Raw genomic sequence first — 19,547 nt, 5'->3', positions numbered from 1 at the left:
ACCCGTCTATACCCCATGGTACTAAATGGATCACCAGTATCCTCTAGGACGTAAGAGAAAATGTGTTTTTTGATCAACACAGCATGCATTAATTTTCCACTGCATTGTTACATAAATGTGCCCACGTACTACATTACTCCAACACAAAATTCTAATAAACATGCAATTATCACTGTTATTGAGAAGATACAGTAACAATGAAAATTTGCCATATGATCGGAATGTCTGTTAAGTGTTTGACCCTAAAAAGATGTCCATGTAAACAAAATATTTAAAATCACCCCTACTAAAGCAGACAGTGGTGTTCCTCAATATATTTCACAGGCTGTTTTAATAAAAGATGTTTGACTTGGCTCTGTTATGAGGCAAAATTGTAATTACAAATAGATTATGATGGGGGAAAAAAAGATTAAAACTAGCAATGCAATATAGAAATGCCATGTCCAAGTTTGCATGAAGACTCTTAATTAAAGGCTAGTAACATTACAAACTAAATACTGAGTTTTGGATAGAGGGCCTGATTCAGAGTGGGACACAGGTACTGCGTCCCACCCAGAATCACGATAATCAGGAATCTGTGGCTGCAGAAATCCTATCCTGCGCAAAGTCTGTACTGCACATTCTGGCATGTTGCCCCCTTTTTCTAGGAGGGGAGAGCCAAGGGACTGCGTGTCAACACCCATACTTCTTGGCTCCGCAGCCCCCGCTTCCATTGGCCAGCTGCGCCAGCTGAGGATGACTCTGTGGGGAACATCACGGATGATGATCACAATGTTGGATCCCAGCTTGCGATGTTGGTTGCAGTGCTTGGATCGCAGCTACAGATGGAGCCATGCTCATTAGGTGTGGCTGCATCGCAGGCGAGGGTGAATGGCATGCCTAGGCGTGTTTGTGCCTCGGCACACCACTGAGCGCACAGAGACGCTCCCATTCACTTTGAATGGGGCACATGACGCACGCGCGCCCCGTCCATTCCCTGCGGTCCACCTCGCTGGGCTCGCCCAGGCACAGACGACGCCACGATTAGCGTGGCTCCATCTGTACATGCAGGAGGCGTCTTTTCTACTGAGATGTCTCCTGTATACCAGGAACGGACTGCTCATCTGGCATTTCTGGCAAATGCCAGATGGGCCAATGGGCTGGTGGGCCGGTCCTGCCATTCAGAGAGCCGGGAAGGCTCTCTGTTGTACATCCGCCCCCAGCCCCCATGCCCGTCTCCATGGGAATGGAGGCGTACCGCGAGTCCATGCCCCCTGACTCACAGCATGCCCCGTTCATTTCCATGGGAATGGGGGCGTGCCACGAGTCCACTCCCCCTTGACTCGTGGCACACCCCGTCGCTAGTGTATGCGCCCCCTTTCCCAGGTGCGCGCACTTGCCAGTGCCGAATTTGGCCGCCAGTCTGTCGCTATGTAGACCCCACCTAGAGATCGGGCGGAAATTCAATGCTGCTCACATGCGGCATTAAACTTTTGCCTATCTCTTTGTCTCCATCCACAAGTAGCTGCGCTATGTCCAGTTCCCTTAGTCTAATTATTCTGTCACACAGTGGTGCTGCACTGACTCTGTAGGCCATACCCCACTGCGTTCAAAAAAGCAGTGTGACTGTGCAGTGTCAGTTACGAAATAAGTCACTAAAAAGTTAAAAATAAAAAAGTTAAAAAAAGTTTAGTTTTTAAGTTTGTACAACCTGTGTGCACTGTACCCCAGTGCGTTTGTTCACATACATATAAAATCCCAGCAATGTGAGCTGAGCTGCGAATAAAAAAAAACAATATATTGTTTGTACTGTTCTGAGCGCTGTACCCCGGCCAGTATGTTTGTTTACATACACATAAAGCCCTTTGAATCCACTTTGTGTGCTGAGCTGCAAATTGAAAAAATAAATATATATTGTTCAACTGTTTGTATTGTTCTGTGCTCTGTACTCCAGTGTGTTTGTTCATGTACATATAAAAGCCATTTTAATCCATGCAATACGATCTGAGCAGCGAATTGAAAATATATTTTTAAAAATAGTTCTATTGTTTATACGGTTTTGTGCGCTGAAGCTTTTTTAGAGCACTCTTTTTAATGATTTTAGTACTTAATTTGACATGGTTGTAATGTTAAAACGTAAATTTATTGTATTCCAATAAAATAAATGGGGTAGTTTAAGGGCATTTTGAGAATTATTATGACTATATCAGTGCATGTACTATGGCCCTCATTCCGAGTTGGTCGGTCGCAAGGCGAATTTAGCAGAGTTGCTCACGCTAAGCCGCCGCCTACTGGGAGTGAATCTTAGCTTCTTAAAATTGCGACCGATGTATTCGCAATATTGCTATTACAAACTACTTCGCAGTTTCAGAGTAGCTCCAGACTTACTCTGCCTGTGCGATCAGTTCAGTGCTTGTCGTTCCTGGTTGACGTCACAAACACACCCAGCGTTCGCCCAGGCACTCCCACCGTTTCTCCAGCCACTCCTGCGTTTTTTCCGGAAACGGTAGCGTTTTCAGCCACACGCCCCTAAAACGCCGTGTTTCCGCCCAGTAACACCCATTTCCTGTCAATCACATTACGTTCGCCGGAGCGAAGAAAAAGCCGTGAGTAAAAATACTTTCTTCATAGTAAAGTTACTTGGCGCAGTCGCAGTGCGAACTTTGCGCATGCGTACTAAGCGGATTTTCACTGCGATGCGATGAAAAAGAACGAGCGAACAACTCGGAATGAGGGCCTATATTTAACCCCTTGTCTCTCTTACAAAAATCTAATAAACATCAAATTGTGTTATGTGGTGAATTATTTATAAAAATACATTTTATCAAAAAGATATCAAGTTGTGTGGTGAATTATTTATAAGAAATTCAGTTGATCGTTACTATACAAAAATATATAGTCCTTCAATGATTCACAAACATTATAGTTTAAAACTCTAATTATCTGGACATTCAGTCATATTAGACCCCTTTAAATGCTGAACTGCTGCATTTATTCATACAAGACAGAGAGAAACACATCACCCATTGTATCTGTGCATTTTAAGTACTGTCCTGATGTTATTATAACAATTAATGTATAACAAAATCTATTGGCTATTGTGTACAGCGTGTATACATAAAAAAATAATAAAATATTATTATGTATAATCATTCTCAAAATGCCCTTAAAACTACCCCATTTCTTTTATTGGAATACAATAAAGGTTACGTTTTAACATTACAACCATGTCAAATTAAGTATTAAAATCATTAAAAAAGAGTGCTCCAAGAAAGCAATCTATTTTCTTTGTTGGTCTTTCCCAACTAAACATTTACAAGTACACTTGAATATACATTATATATATGTTACCTTATACTGCACATGTCTATTGAGTATTTTCTACACTACATTCTTGTTACAGGTTGAGTATACCTTATCCAAAACGCTTGGGACCAGAGGTATTTTGGATATCGGATTTTTCCGTATTTTGGAATAATTGCATACCATAATGAGATATCATGGCGATGGGACCCAAGTCTAAGCACAGAATGCATTTATGTTTCCTATACACCTTATCCACACAGCCTGAAGGTTATTTTAGCCAATATTTTTAATAACTTTGTGCATTAAACAAAGTGTGTGTACATTCACACAATTCATTTATGTTTCATATACACCTTATATACACAGCCTGAAGGTCATTTAATACAATATTTTTAATAACTTTGTGTATTAAACAAAGTTTGAGTACATTGTGTCACAGAAAACAAAGATTTCACTATCTCACTCTCACTCAAAAAAGTCAGTATTTCGGAATATTCCGTATTTTGGAATATTTGGATATGGGATACTCAACCTGTATTAATCTGGTACATTATCATGAATGCACTATCAGTATTTACTGTTGGCAGAGTGTTGCGGTGTCGAATAGGGATCTTAGTCCACACAACGGCACTTAACCAGGATGATTGGTTTATTCATATAACAGAGATAACAGCTTGTAGTATATAGAAGATGTTCTGCAGCAGCAGGAACTCACAGTATACATGTGAAGCAGTATAGCGCTAACACAGTGTCTCAGAACACGCAGGATGTATACACTGTATACACACAGGGCAACGCTGCAGAAACTGTACGTCAGTGCAGTTGTCTCTTCCAGGAAGAACTCTCTCAGACTGTGCACTAAGCACCTCCTCCTGCACTGAGCTGACACTAGGAGGGAAAACACTAGAGCAGGGCCCTATGTTTTGGCACCCCTTCCCCTGTACTGATTGGTGGCTTGGACAACATGTGGTGGCATGTTACATTTGAAAAGAAACAATATTTAAATTGGTGACATGGTCAGTTCTAGACCTTGTAGAGCTCTTTGTGAAAGTTTCCTTTGGGTGCCCCATGTACAAAAATACAGAATATTGGACGTGGCCACATAATAGTACCAATTTACATCATACACCGCACAGTAGTGTCCGCTATTCACATTACACCACACAGTAGAGCTGCTTATACATGTTACGCCACACAGTAGAGCCGCTTAAACACATTATGCCACAGTAGAGCTCCTAATACATATTATGCCACAGTAGAGCCCCTTATACATGTTACACCATGGTAAAGCCCCTTATACATGTTACACCACAGAAGAGCCACTATGGAAGTAGCTGTATTTAATTATTTACTTTTTTAACTCAAATAAATTATAACCACTGTGTATGCCCCTCGACTGACCTGACCTCAAAACCCCCCAATTCCCTAATGAAAATAATGCCCCAGATGTGACCTCCCGCAGACCTGATAACCCCCCAATCTTTCAATGAAAATAATGCCCCTAAACTGACCCCCTCCAGACATCTGATAATTTCTCAATGAAAATAAAGTCCCAGAATTGCCTGAGGGGCAAAAATAGCTGCTCTGTAACAGCTTGAGGGGCAGAAAGAGCTCCAGCATGTGCCGGCTGTTAGTGTCTCCTGCTGTCGCCTCTGCCTGCCCTGTTCCCTACCTAGTCTCATAGTCCGAGTCAGTGTGCGCGTCCTCTGCTCCTCCTCCTGCTCTGTGGTGTGCCCTCTAACATTTCCGGCACTTGGAGCTTCCTCTAGTGCTGGGAACGGAGACAGACCACATTTACTATATATATATATATATATATATATATATTTATCAAGTGGTCCAGACAATGCACTCTCTGAAGGTTAGACAAACCTATGCAGTAGCTGGCCACACACCCTCTGGAGACTGTCCAAACCCATAATCATGGGCCGCTACCACTGCATTCCCCCGGTGGGACCTTCATGCCCCAGTACGACACTGAGTATAAGTAAGGGAAGGGTTCTGCTGTTGAGAGTGTACATTCTAAAGGGGAAGGGCAGACAGACAGGGGTGACACAGATGGGGTAGACCGTGAGCAAGGAACAGCAATTAAGATTAGAGATGTGCGGCGGGCACTTTTTGTGTTTTATGTTTTGGTTTTGGTTCTGGTTCCATCCTCGTGTTTTGGATCTGGATTGGTTTTGCCAAAACCACCCTTTCGGGTTTTGCCAAAACCACCCTTTCGGGTTTTGGTTTTGAATCTGGATGTTTTAAAAAAAAAAAAAACATAAAAACAGCTAAAATCACAGAATTTGGGGGTAATCTTGACCCTACGGTATTATTAACCCCAATAACATTAATTTCCACTCATTTCCAGTATATTCTGAACACCTCACACCTCACAATATTGTTTTTAGGCCAAAAGGTTGCACCGAGGTGGCTGTATGACTATGCTAAGCGACACAAGTGTTCGGCACAAACACCTGGCCCATCTAGGAGTGGCACTGCAGTGGCAGACAGGATGTCAGATTTTAAAAAAATAGGCCCCAAACAGCACATCATGCAAAGAAGAAAAAAAGGTGCAATGAGATAGCTGTATGACTAAGCTAAGCGACACAAGTATGTGGCACAAACACCTGGCCCATCTAGGAGAGACACTGCAGTTACAGACAGGATGGCACTTAAAAAAGTAGGCCCCAAACAGCACGTCATGCAAAGAAGAAAAAGAGGTGCAATGAGGTAGCTATATGACTAAGCTAAGCGACACAAGTGTGCGGCACAAACAACATGGAACGTGCTGGAATTTGCTCAGATGTAACACACGCACAAAATTGGTGGCACAGGAGAGCATACCCCTAAACCACACACACACGGCAATGCCTGTAAAATTAATTTGGATAATAATAACCCTTTTATTTGGAGCTATTATAATAATATGCAGCACAGGCGAGCGTACCCCTACACCACACAGGGCAAACCCTGTAAAAATTATATTTTGATCAAATGTTAATAACCCCTTTATTTGGAGTAATACAGCACGGGACACTACCACTGGTCTGATGCAGGACAACACAGCGACACTGTAAGGGACTTATTATACAGCAGCACTGGACATATGGCAGCAGAGGACACCACCACTGTGACTGGTCACTAGACTGACTGATGCACAGGACACTACAACTGGTCTGATGCAGGACAACACAGCGACACTGTAAGGACTTATTATACAGCAGCACTGGACATATGGCAGCAGAGGACACCACCACTGTGACTGATCACTGGACTGACTGATGCACAGGACACTACCACTGGTCTGATGCAGGACAACACAGCAACACTGTGTGCAGTGCCGGCGCAACCCGCTCAGCAAGGGTATGCAATGCAGGGAGGCGTCGGACAGAGAAGGCGCTCTCCCCGCACTGCTACCCTGCTGTTGCTGCCGGCTGCCGCTGCACCTGTCACTGTATGACAGGCAGCGGCACCTGCAGTGGGAAGTGCGGCTTTTAGCATCCTTGTGGTCCCTCCAGCATGGCTTATCAGCAGCTCTCTGTGTGCTTCCCCGCGCTGAGGATCTCTCCTGTGGGCGGCGTGGCTTGGTGCTGAACCCTGCTGCCTATCCGAGGGATGGAGCAGGCGCGGTGGCTTCTGCAGTCCCTTGCTCCGCACATCTTCTTTGGTGGTCCTGTCCTGCTGGGAGTTGCCCTCGCTGCTGATCCTGACTGTTCCTCCCTGCCATCCTGTGGACTGCTCCATTGGAGGTAGCTGCTTTCCTGCTGACCCCCCCTGGCTTATTCACCCACCCGCCCTCTCCCCTCCTGTGGACATACTGATGTAGCCACGCTTATCATTGCCGAGATGCGTGCGCATGCATCACAGCATGATAGGAACACGCCACACTGCAACTGGCCAGGTGTTCGCTCCCTAGGCTTTAATGTGTGCGCTTACGTACGCACGCACACATCTGTATGCGTAAGGAGCACCACTTCTGTGGGCATTATGCGTGGTGCTACTACTGTGGGTGTTATGTGTTGCACTACTATTGTGGGCATTAATGGTCAGGGGCACTACTACTGTGGGCATTATCTGTGGCACTACTGTGGGCGTTATGTGTAAGGGGCACTTCTACTGTGGGTATTATGTGTGGCACTACTATTGTGGGCATTATGTGTGGCACTACTGTCGATGTTAACTGCAAGGGGTACTACTACTGTGGGCATTATGTGTGGCACTACTACTGTGGGTATTATGTGTAAGGGAAACTACTACTATGGGAATTGTGTATGAGGCACTACTGTGTAGCATAACGTGTGTAAGAGGCACTACTGTGTAGTTTAACGTTACTAAGGGGCACTACTGTGTGACATAATGTGAATAAGGTACACTACTTTGTGCTGCAATATGAACTGGGCATAACGTGGGGTGTAATGTGAATATTGTGTGGCGTAATTTGAATTGGGGTTGCTATTGTGTGGCCACGCCCCTTACATGTGAGACCACACACCTTTATTACATATATTAGGGAGGGCACAAATTTATAGTTTGCAGGGGGAAGCCCTGTGTGTGATGTGTCATTATGAAGTGTGTAAGAACCAACAATTTAAAGGGAACATTGAAAATCTTTAGCCATGCATGCATTCAAGTATACATTTGGGGGTCAGTTCAAATAGCAATGGGCCATTCATCACATTCCAGAATAGCACATCACAACTCCCTACATCAAATATTTGTTTAGTGGCATAGAAGTACACACAGAAATTGGTGATGTAGCAATTTAGAGAGTACAATATAAAATATATGCACAACCTGACATTGTGGCACTTTGTTACTGTAAATTTTGGGGAATTGACTATACCTGTCTACTCTGCCAGAAAGTCTGGGAGACTCCTAAATCACTGGTGGCTCTCATGGAGGTCCGGAAAGGTACGCAAGTCTCCCAAAAGCCCCCTGCGACCACCCACTGTTGCCCACTTAGCTCAAGTGGCTTTATGATGTGATTTGTGTTAAATTGCATCATTGTGGCCCTGGCTCCTGCTTTACAATGTTAGTAATCACTGGTGAAACAGTGGGGGTGACACCATACCCCCACACCACCCACTTGACTGTGCCATGCCCGCACCTTCTACCTAGTAGTGCCATGCCTGCACCTCCCACTTGGCTGCCCCCTCTTAGAGGAGGCAGTTGTAAAATAAGCAAGTATGAAATAAATTGATACTTTACTATATTATGAGATGAGAAAATATAAACAGAATGAAGAACCCACATCTCTGAAATACTTATGAATAAAATTCTCTTTTTCATGGTTGAATACTTTGTTTAAAAAGGGTTTCTGTTGTGTACAGCTATTTTTCTCCCTAAATGTGTCACTACTCTATCCCTAGATGTGATGGGTGTAGTATGTTATGCCGGCGGTCGGGCTCCCAGCGGCCAGCATCCTAGCGCCAGGATCCTGACCGCCAGCATGCCGACAGCTGGGTGAGCGCAAATGAGCCCCTTGCGGGCTCGCTGCACTCGCCACGCTGTGGGCACGGTACCCTCCGGGGGGGGGGGGGGGGCGTGGACCCCCAAGAGAGAAAAAAGCTGTCTGTATGGCGACGGTCGGGATTCTGGCGCTGGTATGCTGGTCGTCGGGAGCCCGGCCGCTGGCAATCTGAAGACCACCTGTTGTGACTACTTCTTCCTTCCATGCAACAAAGTCTGGGGCAACAAAGTGAGCGGGTGCTGTGGTTTCTATATTTTCTGCGCCATAAGCTTATATGAGAAAGTGAGCGATAATATTGATCAGGGTAAAGCAGTGGATGTGGTCCTTTTGGACTTTGCTAAGACCTTTGATAAAGTCCCACATAAGAGACTAATTTTCAACCAGAGAGCTTGTGGTTGGAAACACTATTTGTACTTGGGTAAGTAATTGGCTGTACAACAGGAAACAGCGAGTGTTGATTAATGGGATGTTCTCTGAATGGGCCTCAGTGCTTAGTGGAATACCGCAGGGTTCAGTACTCGGGCCATTGCTGTTTAACATATTCATTAATGACCTAGGAGTGGGCCGAGAAAGCACAGTGTCAATATTACGATCTGGGGCATGTATCTGGATGGAGTGTTACGCAAACCTAGCAATCCTCAAGTCTCCTGCATACTAAAGCTTCACCTTTAGCAGCAGCCTTTCCTAGGTGGATTAAGTCCTCAGATGCCCCCAGGTCTTAATGTGGACAAGGAAACTATTGGAGGCTGGGCAAGTGCAAGGAATATGCTGGAGTAGACACCCACCTGGCTCAGAGTGGGTTAAAGCTGGACAGACAGGCACACACTAGACAAGAACTAGACAAAACTGGACTTACAGGTACTGGTAAATAGCAGCAGTATAACACACAGTGGAATCAGAACAGGATAAGACACATATGAACTGGTACATAAATGAGAAGGAATGCTCTGAACTCACAGTTGTTGCTACTGGCAACAACAGAAATGCATGACAAAGGAATACAGACAGGGAAAGCAGAACAGACATACAAACAACACAGAATGCTCCAGGCCATTGGATTAAACTCCTGGCAACCGCAGTACCAACACAAAGGAGCAGAGAAGACCGAGACAAGGAATTGTTCAGAGAACAGACTAATAGGACTATGACAATAGGGGTAATTCCAAGTTGATCGCAGCAGGAAATTTTTTAGCAGTTAGGCAAAACCATGTGCACTGCAGGGGGGGCAGATATAACATGTGCAGAAAGAGTTAGATTTGGGTGGGTTATTTTGTTTCTATGCAGGGTAAATACTGGCTGCTTTATTTTTACACTGCAATTTGGATTGCAGATTGAACACACCCTACCTAAATCTAACTCTCTCTGCTCGTGTTATATCTGCCCACCCCTGCAGTGCACATGGTTTTGCCCAATTGCTAACAAACTTGAAGCTGCGATCAACTCAGAATTACCCCCAATGTGCACAGATAAACAGGCCAGAGAGAGACTGTAGTGGAATGGGACTGTGGAAATAGAGAGACACAGGTGGCGGTATGTGTAAAGCAGCTCTATGTAAATGATACTGATAACAACAGAAAGACCAAGATACACACAAGACAAAGAACAAGTATGGTGTGGAGAAATCCCCACTGCAGCTAAAACCAAGACAGACAGGAACCAGACAGGACTGGGTCTGGCAAGGACACTTTAGCACAGGATCTCACAGGACAAGGCTATAAACCAGAGAGCCAAAGGCTTTTCACAGCAAACAGGATCTATGACCAGCAGGGAATAATGGGCAGAATGGGAATATAAAGGGAGTACTAACCAATGACGAGGTTCAGTACAGACAAGCCCCCTTTAATTACTAACTCAGTGCAACTGTGCTGCTGCACATCCACCAGGCTCCTGACTGTAACAATAAACCACATGCTGGAGTAAGGTAACAAGGCATCTCCCAACAGGTGTGCTACTACAGCAATTAAACAGACAGAATAGAGCTACAATTAAACTGACAGAACACAATTGCAGACAGCACATGTAACAGTCAATTTTCGCAGATGATTCTAAACTGTGTTGAGTAATTCAGACAAGGATGTTGAGTCTCTACGCAATGATTTATCCAGACTGGAGGTCTGGGCAGACAAATGGAGAATGAGGTTCAATATAGAAAAATGAAAAGTTATGCACTTTGGGACTAAGAACAATCGGGCAGCCTATAACTTAAATGGGGAAAATGTAGGGATAACGGTAGTTGAAAAGGATTTGTGCTCATCGATAATAGACTTAGTAGCAGTACGTAATGTCAAAATACAGCAACAAAAGCAAATAAGGTATTAGCATGCATAAAACGGGGAATGGAGACAAGGGATGAGAGTGTAGTCCTGCCACTGTATAAATTATTGGTACGGCCGCACTGGAATATTGTGTACAGTTCTGGGTGTCACAGGCTGGTCTGATTGTGTTCCCGGCAATGACCTGGGTGAGCCAGTGGAGGGCGCAGGGAAGCAGAAGTTAGGTGGCTTGAGATATGGACAAGTCATATGCTGGAGCACTCTGGAAGATTACACAGTGAGCACAGAGAATTGTCGAGACCTGAAATAGAGGCGCGGAGTCTGACTCGCCAGGGGTTTTTCGCCAGTGACCTCCCCAAGGGAATATGGTCTTCGCTGTGCCTGACGATAGGTCGCGGCCCTCTGCTCAGGTTTCTCTGTGGAGGCTGTGAGCCGTTCTGGTATACAGGGATGCTTAGTACTGGATAGTAGCAAAGTGCTTAATAACCATTGATAGTGAGTTTGATGGTAACATGGTAGGTAAGTATATCAGAGATGGTGAACTCAGGAGTACTTGGGTAGCTGATAGCATGAGAACAGTCTGTGTATCAATGGTGCAGCCAAATGGCCGATAGAAGAGCTGAGCAGAAACTGATGATGCGGCCTGTGAGCCGAGAGCAGGGTTGGTCTAGGAACTGATGGTATAGCCAGCGAGCCAAGAATATCCGGAGCCTTTGAGGGTAAGTAACCAGGAAAGGCAGGTACAGCAGGACTCAGGTAACCGGATCTCTGGAGCAAGCCTGGAGCCTTGGGAGCTAACACTGGAGAACTTGCAGGAGAACTGACAAGTTGTTTAAGGCAATGAGGACTCTGGGAAGTCTGCTTATATCCCCCCAGAAGGATGCTAATTGGTTGCTGCCGGCAGCAGCAGCAGCGTGCACAGAACCAGGAAGTGGACAACATGCCAGTAACCACAGAAAGCACCAGCGGCTGATCTGCGGCACAGAATACACCAGCGTGCCGGTAAGTGGTGTGTGTGAGCAGTGCGTGAACCGTGGTTCCTGACACTGGACACCGCACTATAAAAAGATATCTTGGAACTCGAAAGGGTTCAGAGGCGAGCCACCAAACTGGTTAAGGCACTAAATTATGAGGAAAGACTTACAAGGTTAGATATGTTTACACTGGAAAAGAGGTGGCTGTGAGGGGACATTATTAATATTTATAAATACATAAAGGGACAATACAAGGACTTACCAGTTGATCTGTTTATCAAAAAAATAACGCTACACAAGACACCCCCTGAGGTAAGAAAAAAAAATTTTCATACACAGCGGAGGAAAGGGTTCTTCACAGTAAGAGCAGTAGGGATTTGGAATTCTCTATCAGAGGAGGTAGTAATGATAGACTCACTAAATAAGTTTAAAAATGGATTAGATAAATTCCTAACTGAAAGAAATATCTAAGGTTACAGCATCTAAATGATATATAATTTTAGAATACAGGTTGAATTCGATGGACATTTTGTCTTTTTTCAACCTCACCAACTATGTAACTATGTGGTAAGCTATTTTACTTTGTCATTACTTACAACAATATTTCCAAACAAACTGTTCTAATCTGTTTTAGAACAACTGAAATTGCTGGATTATTACTATCAGCCATGGCGTTATTACACGCCTCATTCGTACTTAGTAGTTTGGGTGTTTCTATAATCAGACATCTACATACCGTCTTTTCAAAATTTTCCAGGGTGAATTCATTTGGCTTTGGAAAAAATTCAACTCTGTGCATGCGTCCCAGATTTAAGATGATGTTGGTTCCTTTCTTCACATAATAGCCATCAATGACATCGTCCTCCAAAGCCCTGCGCATGACCATGTCTACCACAGGCTGGTACCGCATGCTTTCGTAGATGACGTTCTCTAGCACTTTAAGGTTTTGCAAATCACTATGCTGCACTTCCCGGTCACCTGCCAATGGGAAAAAAAGTTATTGCTCAATTGTTCATTACACTTCCCTGACTAAAAACATAAATTTTTTATTCAGAAAATTCCTGTCATCTCTGCTCTCCTGTTCAGTCCAAAACCTAAAAATGGAATGAATAAAGCAAAATAATGCAGCCAACAATGGATTCTTGGTTATTTTCTACTTAGGGATTATGCAATCGGTTCCAAGATTCAGGAGCCAGCGCTGCAATTAGTTATACTGTAAGGAAAAACCAGCTGTAGATCTTAGACCTTAACTTTAGTAGCAAACGCTCTGATAGCAAGGTGGTTCCTTCATCTCAGAACTATTATGTAACCCCCCATGGTGGGTGTTCCATGGGGTGCTAACCTAAATAAATATCTTCATATACACAGTTACCATTATTTATTTGGCTTTACATACAGTACTACAAATTATTCATAGCCTTTTGGAGATACCATCTCAATTTTCACTTTGGTAGACCTAGTACTGAGCAAATAGATGTGAAAAACCTACTAAAAAGTGAGACACAAAGTTTTATTCAGCAATTAAATTAGTAAAACTTTGTGATGGGAAAATAAAAATTTCACCTCCAAAGGTGTCATGCCAAATGACTACATCGGTAGTCAATTGGCATGACACCTTTGACTACGGATATCACACTGGAAAACTAAAAGTCTAGTATACCGCTGGAACCAAGCTATGAAGCCTGTGTACGGGTTGTCAATTATCTAACCAAATTAATTTCAGATCTTTTCTCTCACTGTTTTCTATAAATATAAAACATATTCAAGTTAATAGAAAAGCACGTAAAACAAATCTATGCTCTCCATATTTTGTTAGCAATCAGTATTTACATCACTTTGCAAAATGTAATGCACAATTATACTTTACTGTGCAATTAAACCCAGCTCCAGCCCCTCCCTGATTTACACTGGCAGTTACTATGCTCATTAGTTGAATTAGGAGAATGTCACTGAACCTATCTTTTCCTTTCCATTTACAAAGAAATGCATACCAGTAATTGGATGGTTGCTAGGAAATTGGAGATATGAAACAGACAAAATAAAGAAAATCTGGTAATATAATATATAATAAACTAGCATAATATGGAAAGTAGATACAATATATATATCTATGTGCTCTTTAACTAGAAAACAATCATATGTAGTGACACGTACACTTTAAAGGCTTTTCCACTTACCAAATAATGCTATACCTGTGTAGAAATGTGCTTGGGTCCACTACCGAGGATAAAAATACTGGGGGTCATTCCGAGTTGTTCGCTCGCAAGCTGCTTTTAGCAGCTTTGCACACACTAAGCCGCCGCCTACTGGGAGTGAATCTTAGCTTATCAAAATTACGAACGAAAGATTTGCAATATTGCGATAAGACATCTCTGTGCAGTTTCTGAGTAACTCGAGACTTACTCGGCATCTGCGATCAGTTCAGTGCTTGTCGTTCCTGGTTTGACGTCACAAACACACCCAGCGTTCGCCCAGACACTCCTCCGTTTCTCCAGCCACTCCCGCGTTTTTCCCAGAAACTGTAGCGTTTTTTCACACACACCCATAAAACGGCCAGTTTCCGCCCAGAAACACCCACTTCCTGTCAATCACATTACGATCACCATAACGAGGAAAATACCGTGAGTAAAATTCCTAACTGCATAGCAAATTTACTTGGCGCAGTCGCAGTGCGGACATTGCGCATGCGCACTAAGCGGAAAATCGCTGCGATGCGAAGAAATTTACCGAGCGAACAACTCGGAATGACCCCCACTGTGCCTAATAATGATAGCTTGTTTGTTTCATTTTCCAACATGGGGGTATATTTTAGAGATGAGCGGGTTCGGTTTCTTTGAATCCGAACCCGCACGAACTTCACTTTTTTTTCCACGGGTCCGAGCGACTCGGATCTTCCCGCCTTGCTCGGTTAACCCGAGCGTGCCCGAACGTCATCATGACGCTGTCGGATTCTCGCGAGACTCGGATTCTATATAAGGAGCCGCGCGTCGCCGCCATTTTCACTCGTGCATTGAGATTGATAGGGAGAGGACGTGTCTGGCGTCCTCTCCATTAGAATAGAGATAGATAGATTAGATAGAGAGAGATTGTGCAGAGTCGCAGACAGAGTTAGTTTACCACAGTCAGTGACCAGTGCAGTTGCTAGTTAACTTTTATTTAATATAATATATCCGTTCACTTCTCTCTGCTATATCCGTTCTCTGCCTGAAAAAAAAAACGATACACAGCACAGTCAGTCACACAGTGTGACTCAGTCTGTGTGCACTCAGCTCAGCCCAGTGTGCTGCACAGTCATCAATGTATAAATTAAAAGCTTATAATTAATTGTGGGGGAGACTGGGGAGCACTGCAGGTTGTTAGCAGGAGCCAGGAGTACAATTATATTAATTAACAGTGCACACTTTTGCTGCAGGAGTGGTGACCAGTGCCTGACCACCAGTATAGTATTGTTGTATACTACTAATATCTCTTTAAATATCAACCAGTCTATATTAGCAGCAGACACAGTACAGTGCGGTAGTTCACGGCTGTGGCTACCTCTGTGTCGGCACACGGCAGGCAGTCCGTCCGACCAGAATTGTATTATTTATTATTATATACCTACCACCTAACCGTGGTTTTTTTTTCATTCTTTATACCGTCATAGTGTCATCCTAATTGTTACGAGTATACTACTATCTCTTTATCAACCAGTGTACAGTGCGGTAGTTCACGGCTGTGGCTACCTCTGTGTCGGCACACGGCAGGCAGTCCGTCCGACCAGAATTGTATTATTTATTATTATATACCTACCACCTAACCGTGGTTTTTTTTTCATTCTTTATACCGTCATAGTGTCATCCTAATTGTTACGAGTATACTACTATCTCTTTATCAACCAGTGTACAGTGCGGTAGTTCACGGCTGTGGCTACCTCTGTGTCGGCACACGGCAGGCAGTCCGTCCGACCAGAATTGTATTATTTATTATTATATACCTACCACCTAACCGTGGTTTTTTTTTCATTCTTTATACCGTCATAGTGTCATCCTAATTGTTACGAGTATACTACTATCTCTTTATCAACCAGTGTACAGTGCGGTAGTTCACGGCTGTGGCTACCTCTGTGTCGGCACACGGCAGGCAGTCCGTCCGACCAGAATTGTATTATTTATTATTATATACCTACCACCTAACCGTGGTTTTTTTTTCATTCTTTATACCGTCATAGTGTCATCCTAATTGTTACGAGTATACTACTATCTCTTTATCAACCAGTGTACAGTGCGGTAGTTCACGGCTGTGGCTACCTCTGTGTCGGCACACGGCAGGCAGTCCGTCCGACCAGAATTGTATTATTTATTATTATATACCTACCACCTAACCGTGGTTTTTTTTTTCATTCTTACCGTCATAGTGTCATCCTAATTGTTACGAGTATACTACTATCTCTTTATCAACCAGTGTACAGTGCGGTAGTTCACGGCTGTGGCTACCTCTGTGTCGGCAGTCGGCAGGCAGTCCGTCCATCCATAATTGTATTATTATTATAATATATACCACCTAACCGTGGTTTTTTTTTCATTCTTTATACCGTCGTCATAGTGTCATACTAGTTGTTACGAGTATACTACTATCTCTTTATCAACCAGTGTACAGTGCGGTAGTTCACGGCTGTGGCTACCTCTGTGTCGGCAGTCGGCAGGCAGTCCGTCCATCCATAATTGTATTATTATTATAATATATACCACCTAACCGTGGTTTTTTTATACCACCTAACCGTGGCAGTCCGTCCATAATTGTATACTAGTATCCAATCCATCCATCTCCATTGTTTACCTGAGGTGCCTTTTAGTTCTGCCTATAAAATATGGAGAACAAAAAAGTTGAGGTTCCAAAATTAGGGAAAGATCAAGATCCACTTCCACCTCGTGCTGAAGCTGCTGCCACTAGTCATGGCCGAGACGATGAAATGCCAGCAACGTCGTCTGCCAAGGCCGATGCCCAATGTCATAGTACAGAGCATGTCAAATCCAAAACACCAAATATCAGAAAAAAAAGGACTCCAAAACCTAAAATAAAATTGTCGGAGGAGAAGCGTAAACTTGCCAATATGCCATTTACCACACGGAGTGGCAAGGAACGGCTGAGGCCCTGGCCTATGTTCATGGCTAGTGGTTCAGCTTCACATGAGGATGGAAGCACTCAGCCTCTCGCTAGAAAACTGAAAAGACTCAAGCTGGCAAAAGCACCGCAAAGAACTGTGCGTTCTTTGAAATCCCAAATCCACAAGGAGAGTCCAATTGTGTCGTTTGCGATGCCTGACCTTCCCAACACTGGACGTGAAGAGCATGCGCCTTCCACTATTTGCATGCCCCCTGCAAGTGCTGGAAGGAGCACCCGCAGTCCAGTTCCTGATAGTCAGATTGAAGATGTCAGTGTTGAAGTACACCAGGATGAGGAGGATATGGGTGTTGCTGGCGCTGGGGAGGAAATTGACCAGGAGGATTCTGATGGTGAGGTGGTTTGTTTAAGTCAGGCACCCGGGGAGACACCTGTTGTCCGTGGGAGGAATATGGCCGTTGACATGCCAGGTGAAAATACCAAAAAAATCAGCTCTTCGGTGTGGAGGTATTTCACCAGAAATGCGGACAACAGGTGTCAAGCCGTGTGTTCCCTTTGTCAAGCTGTAATAAGTAGGGGTAAGGACGTTAACCACCTCGGAACATCCTCCCTTATACGTCACCTGCAGCGCATTCATAATAAGTCAGTGACAAGTTCAAAAACTTTGGGTGACAGCGGAAGCAGTCCACTGACCAGTAAATCCCTTCCTCTTGTAACCAAGCTCACGCAAACCACCCCACCAACTCCCTCAGTGTCAATTTCCTCCTTCCCCAGGAATGCCAATAGTCCTGCAGGCCATGTCACTGGCAAGTCTGACGAGTCCTCTCCTGCCTGGGATTCCTCCGATGCATCCTTGCGTGTAACGCCTACTGCTGCTGGCGCTGCTGTTGTTGCCGCTGGGAGTCGATGGTCATCCCAGAGGGGAAGTCGTAAGCCCACTTGTACTACTTCCAGTAAGCAATTGACTGTTCAACAGTCCTTTGCGAGGAAGATGAAATATCACAGCAGTCATCCTACTGCAAAGCGGATAACTGAGGCCTTGGCATCCTGGGTGGTGAGAAACGTGGTTCCGGTATCCATCATTACTGCAGAGCCAACTAGAGACTTGTTGGAGGTACTGTGTCCCCGGTACCAAATACCATCTAGGTTCCATTTCTCTAGGCAGGCGATACCGAAAATGTACACAGACCTCAGAAAAAGAGTCACCAGTGTCCTAAAAAATGCAGCTGTACCCAATGTCCACTTAACCACGGACATGTGGACAAGTGGAGCAGGGCAGGGTCAGGACTATATGACTGTGACAGCCCACTGGGTAGATGTATGGACTCCCGCCGCAAGAACAGCAGCGGCGGCACCAGTAGCAGCATCTCGCAAACGCCAACTCTTTCCTAGGCAGGCTACGCTTTGTATCACCGCTTTCCAGAATACGCACACAGCTGAAAACCTCTTACGGCAACTGAGGAAGATCATCGCGGAATGGCTTACCCCAATTGGACTCTCCTGTGGATTTGTGGCATCGGACAACGCCAGCAATATTGTGTGTGCATTAAATCTGGGCCAATTCCAGCACGTCCCATGTTTTGCACATACCTTGAATTTGGTGGTGCAGAATTTTTTAAAAAACGACAGGGGCGTGCAAGAGATGCTGTCGGTGGCCAGAAGAATTGCGGGACACTTTCGGCGTACAGGCACCACGTACAGAAAACTGGAGCACCACCAAAAACTACTGAACCTGCCCTGCCATCATCTGAAGCAAGAAGTGGTAACGAGGTGGAATTCAACCCTCTATATGCTTCAGAGGTTGGAGGAGCAGCAAAAGGCCATTCAAGCCTATACAATTGAGCACGATATAGTAGGTGGAATGCACCTGTCTCAAGTGCAGTGGAGAATGATTTCAACGTTGTGCAAGGTTCTGATGCCCTTTGAACTTGCCACACGTGAAGTCAGTTCAGACACTGCCAGCCTGAGTCAGGTCATTCCCCTCATCAGGCTTTTGCAGAAGAAGCTGGAGGCATTGAAGGAGGAGCTAACACGGAGCGATTCCGCTAGGCATGTGGGACTTGTGGATGCAGCCCTTAATTCGCTTAACAAGGATTCACGGGTGGTCAATCTGTTGAAATCAGAGCACTACATTTTGGCCACCGTGCTCGATCCTAGATTTAAAGCCTACCTTGTATCTCTCTTTCCGGCAGACACAGGTCTGCTGGGGTTGAAAGACCTGCTGGTGACAAAATTGTCAAGTCAAGCGGAACGCGACCTGTCAACATCTCCTCCTTCACATTCTCCCGCAACTGGGGGTGCGAGGAAAAGGCTCAGAATTCCGAGCCCACCCGCTGGCGGTGATGCAGGGCAGTCTGGAGCGACTGCTGATGCTGACATCTGGTCCGGACTGAAGGACCTGACAACGATTACGGACATGTCGTCTACTGTCACTGCATATGATTCTCTCAACAT

General features: G+C 44.6%; 1 protein-coding gene across 1 annotated transcript in view; it reads right to left on the bottom strand.

Annotated features, from left to right (window-relative positions):
* Positions 1-19,547, bottom strand: part of LOC134932050 (aromatase) — a 103,648-nt gene that overhangs the window by 14,016 nt on the left and 70,085 nt on the right. The window contains exon 8 of the mRNA XM_063926080.1: positions 12,727-12,968. Coding sequence (XP_063782150.1) covers positions 12,727-12,968 — 242 coding nt within the window. The remainder of the gene's footprint in view (positions 1-12,726; positions 12,969-19,547) is intronic.

Source organism: Pseudophryne corroboree, chromosome 6, assembly GCF_028390025.1.
Source record: "Pseudophryne corroboree isolate aPseCor3 chromosome 6, aPseCor3.hap2, whole genome shotgun sequence".
NCBI classification, from domain to species: Eukaryota; Metazoa; Chordata; class Amphibia; order Anura; family Myobatrachidae; genus Pseudophryne; species Pseudophryne corroboree.
Note: the sequence above shows the minus strand (reverse complement) of the source record. Positions and strands in the feature narration are given on the sequence as shown.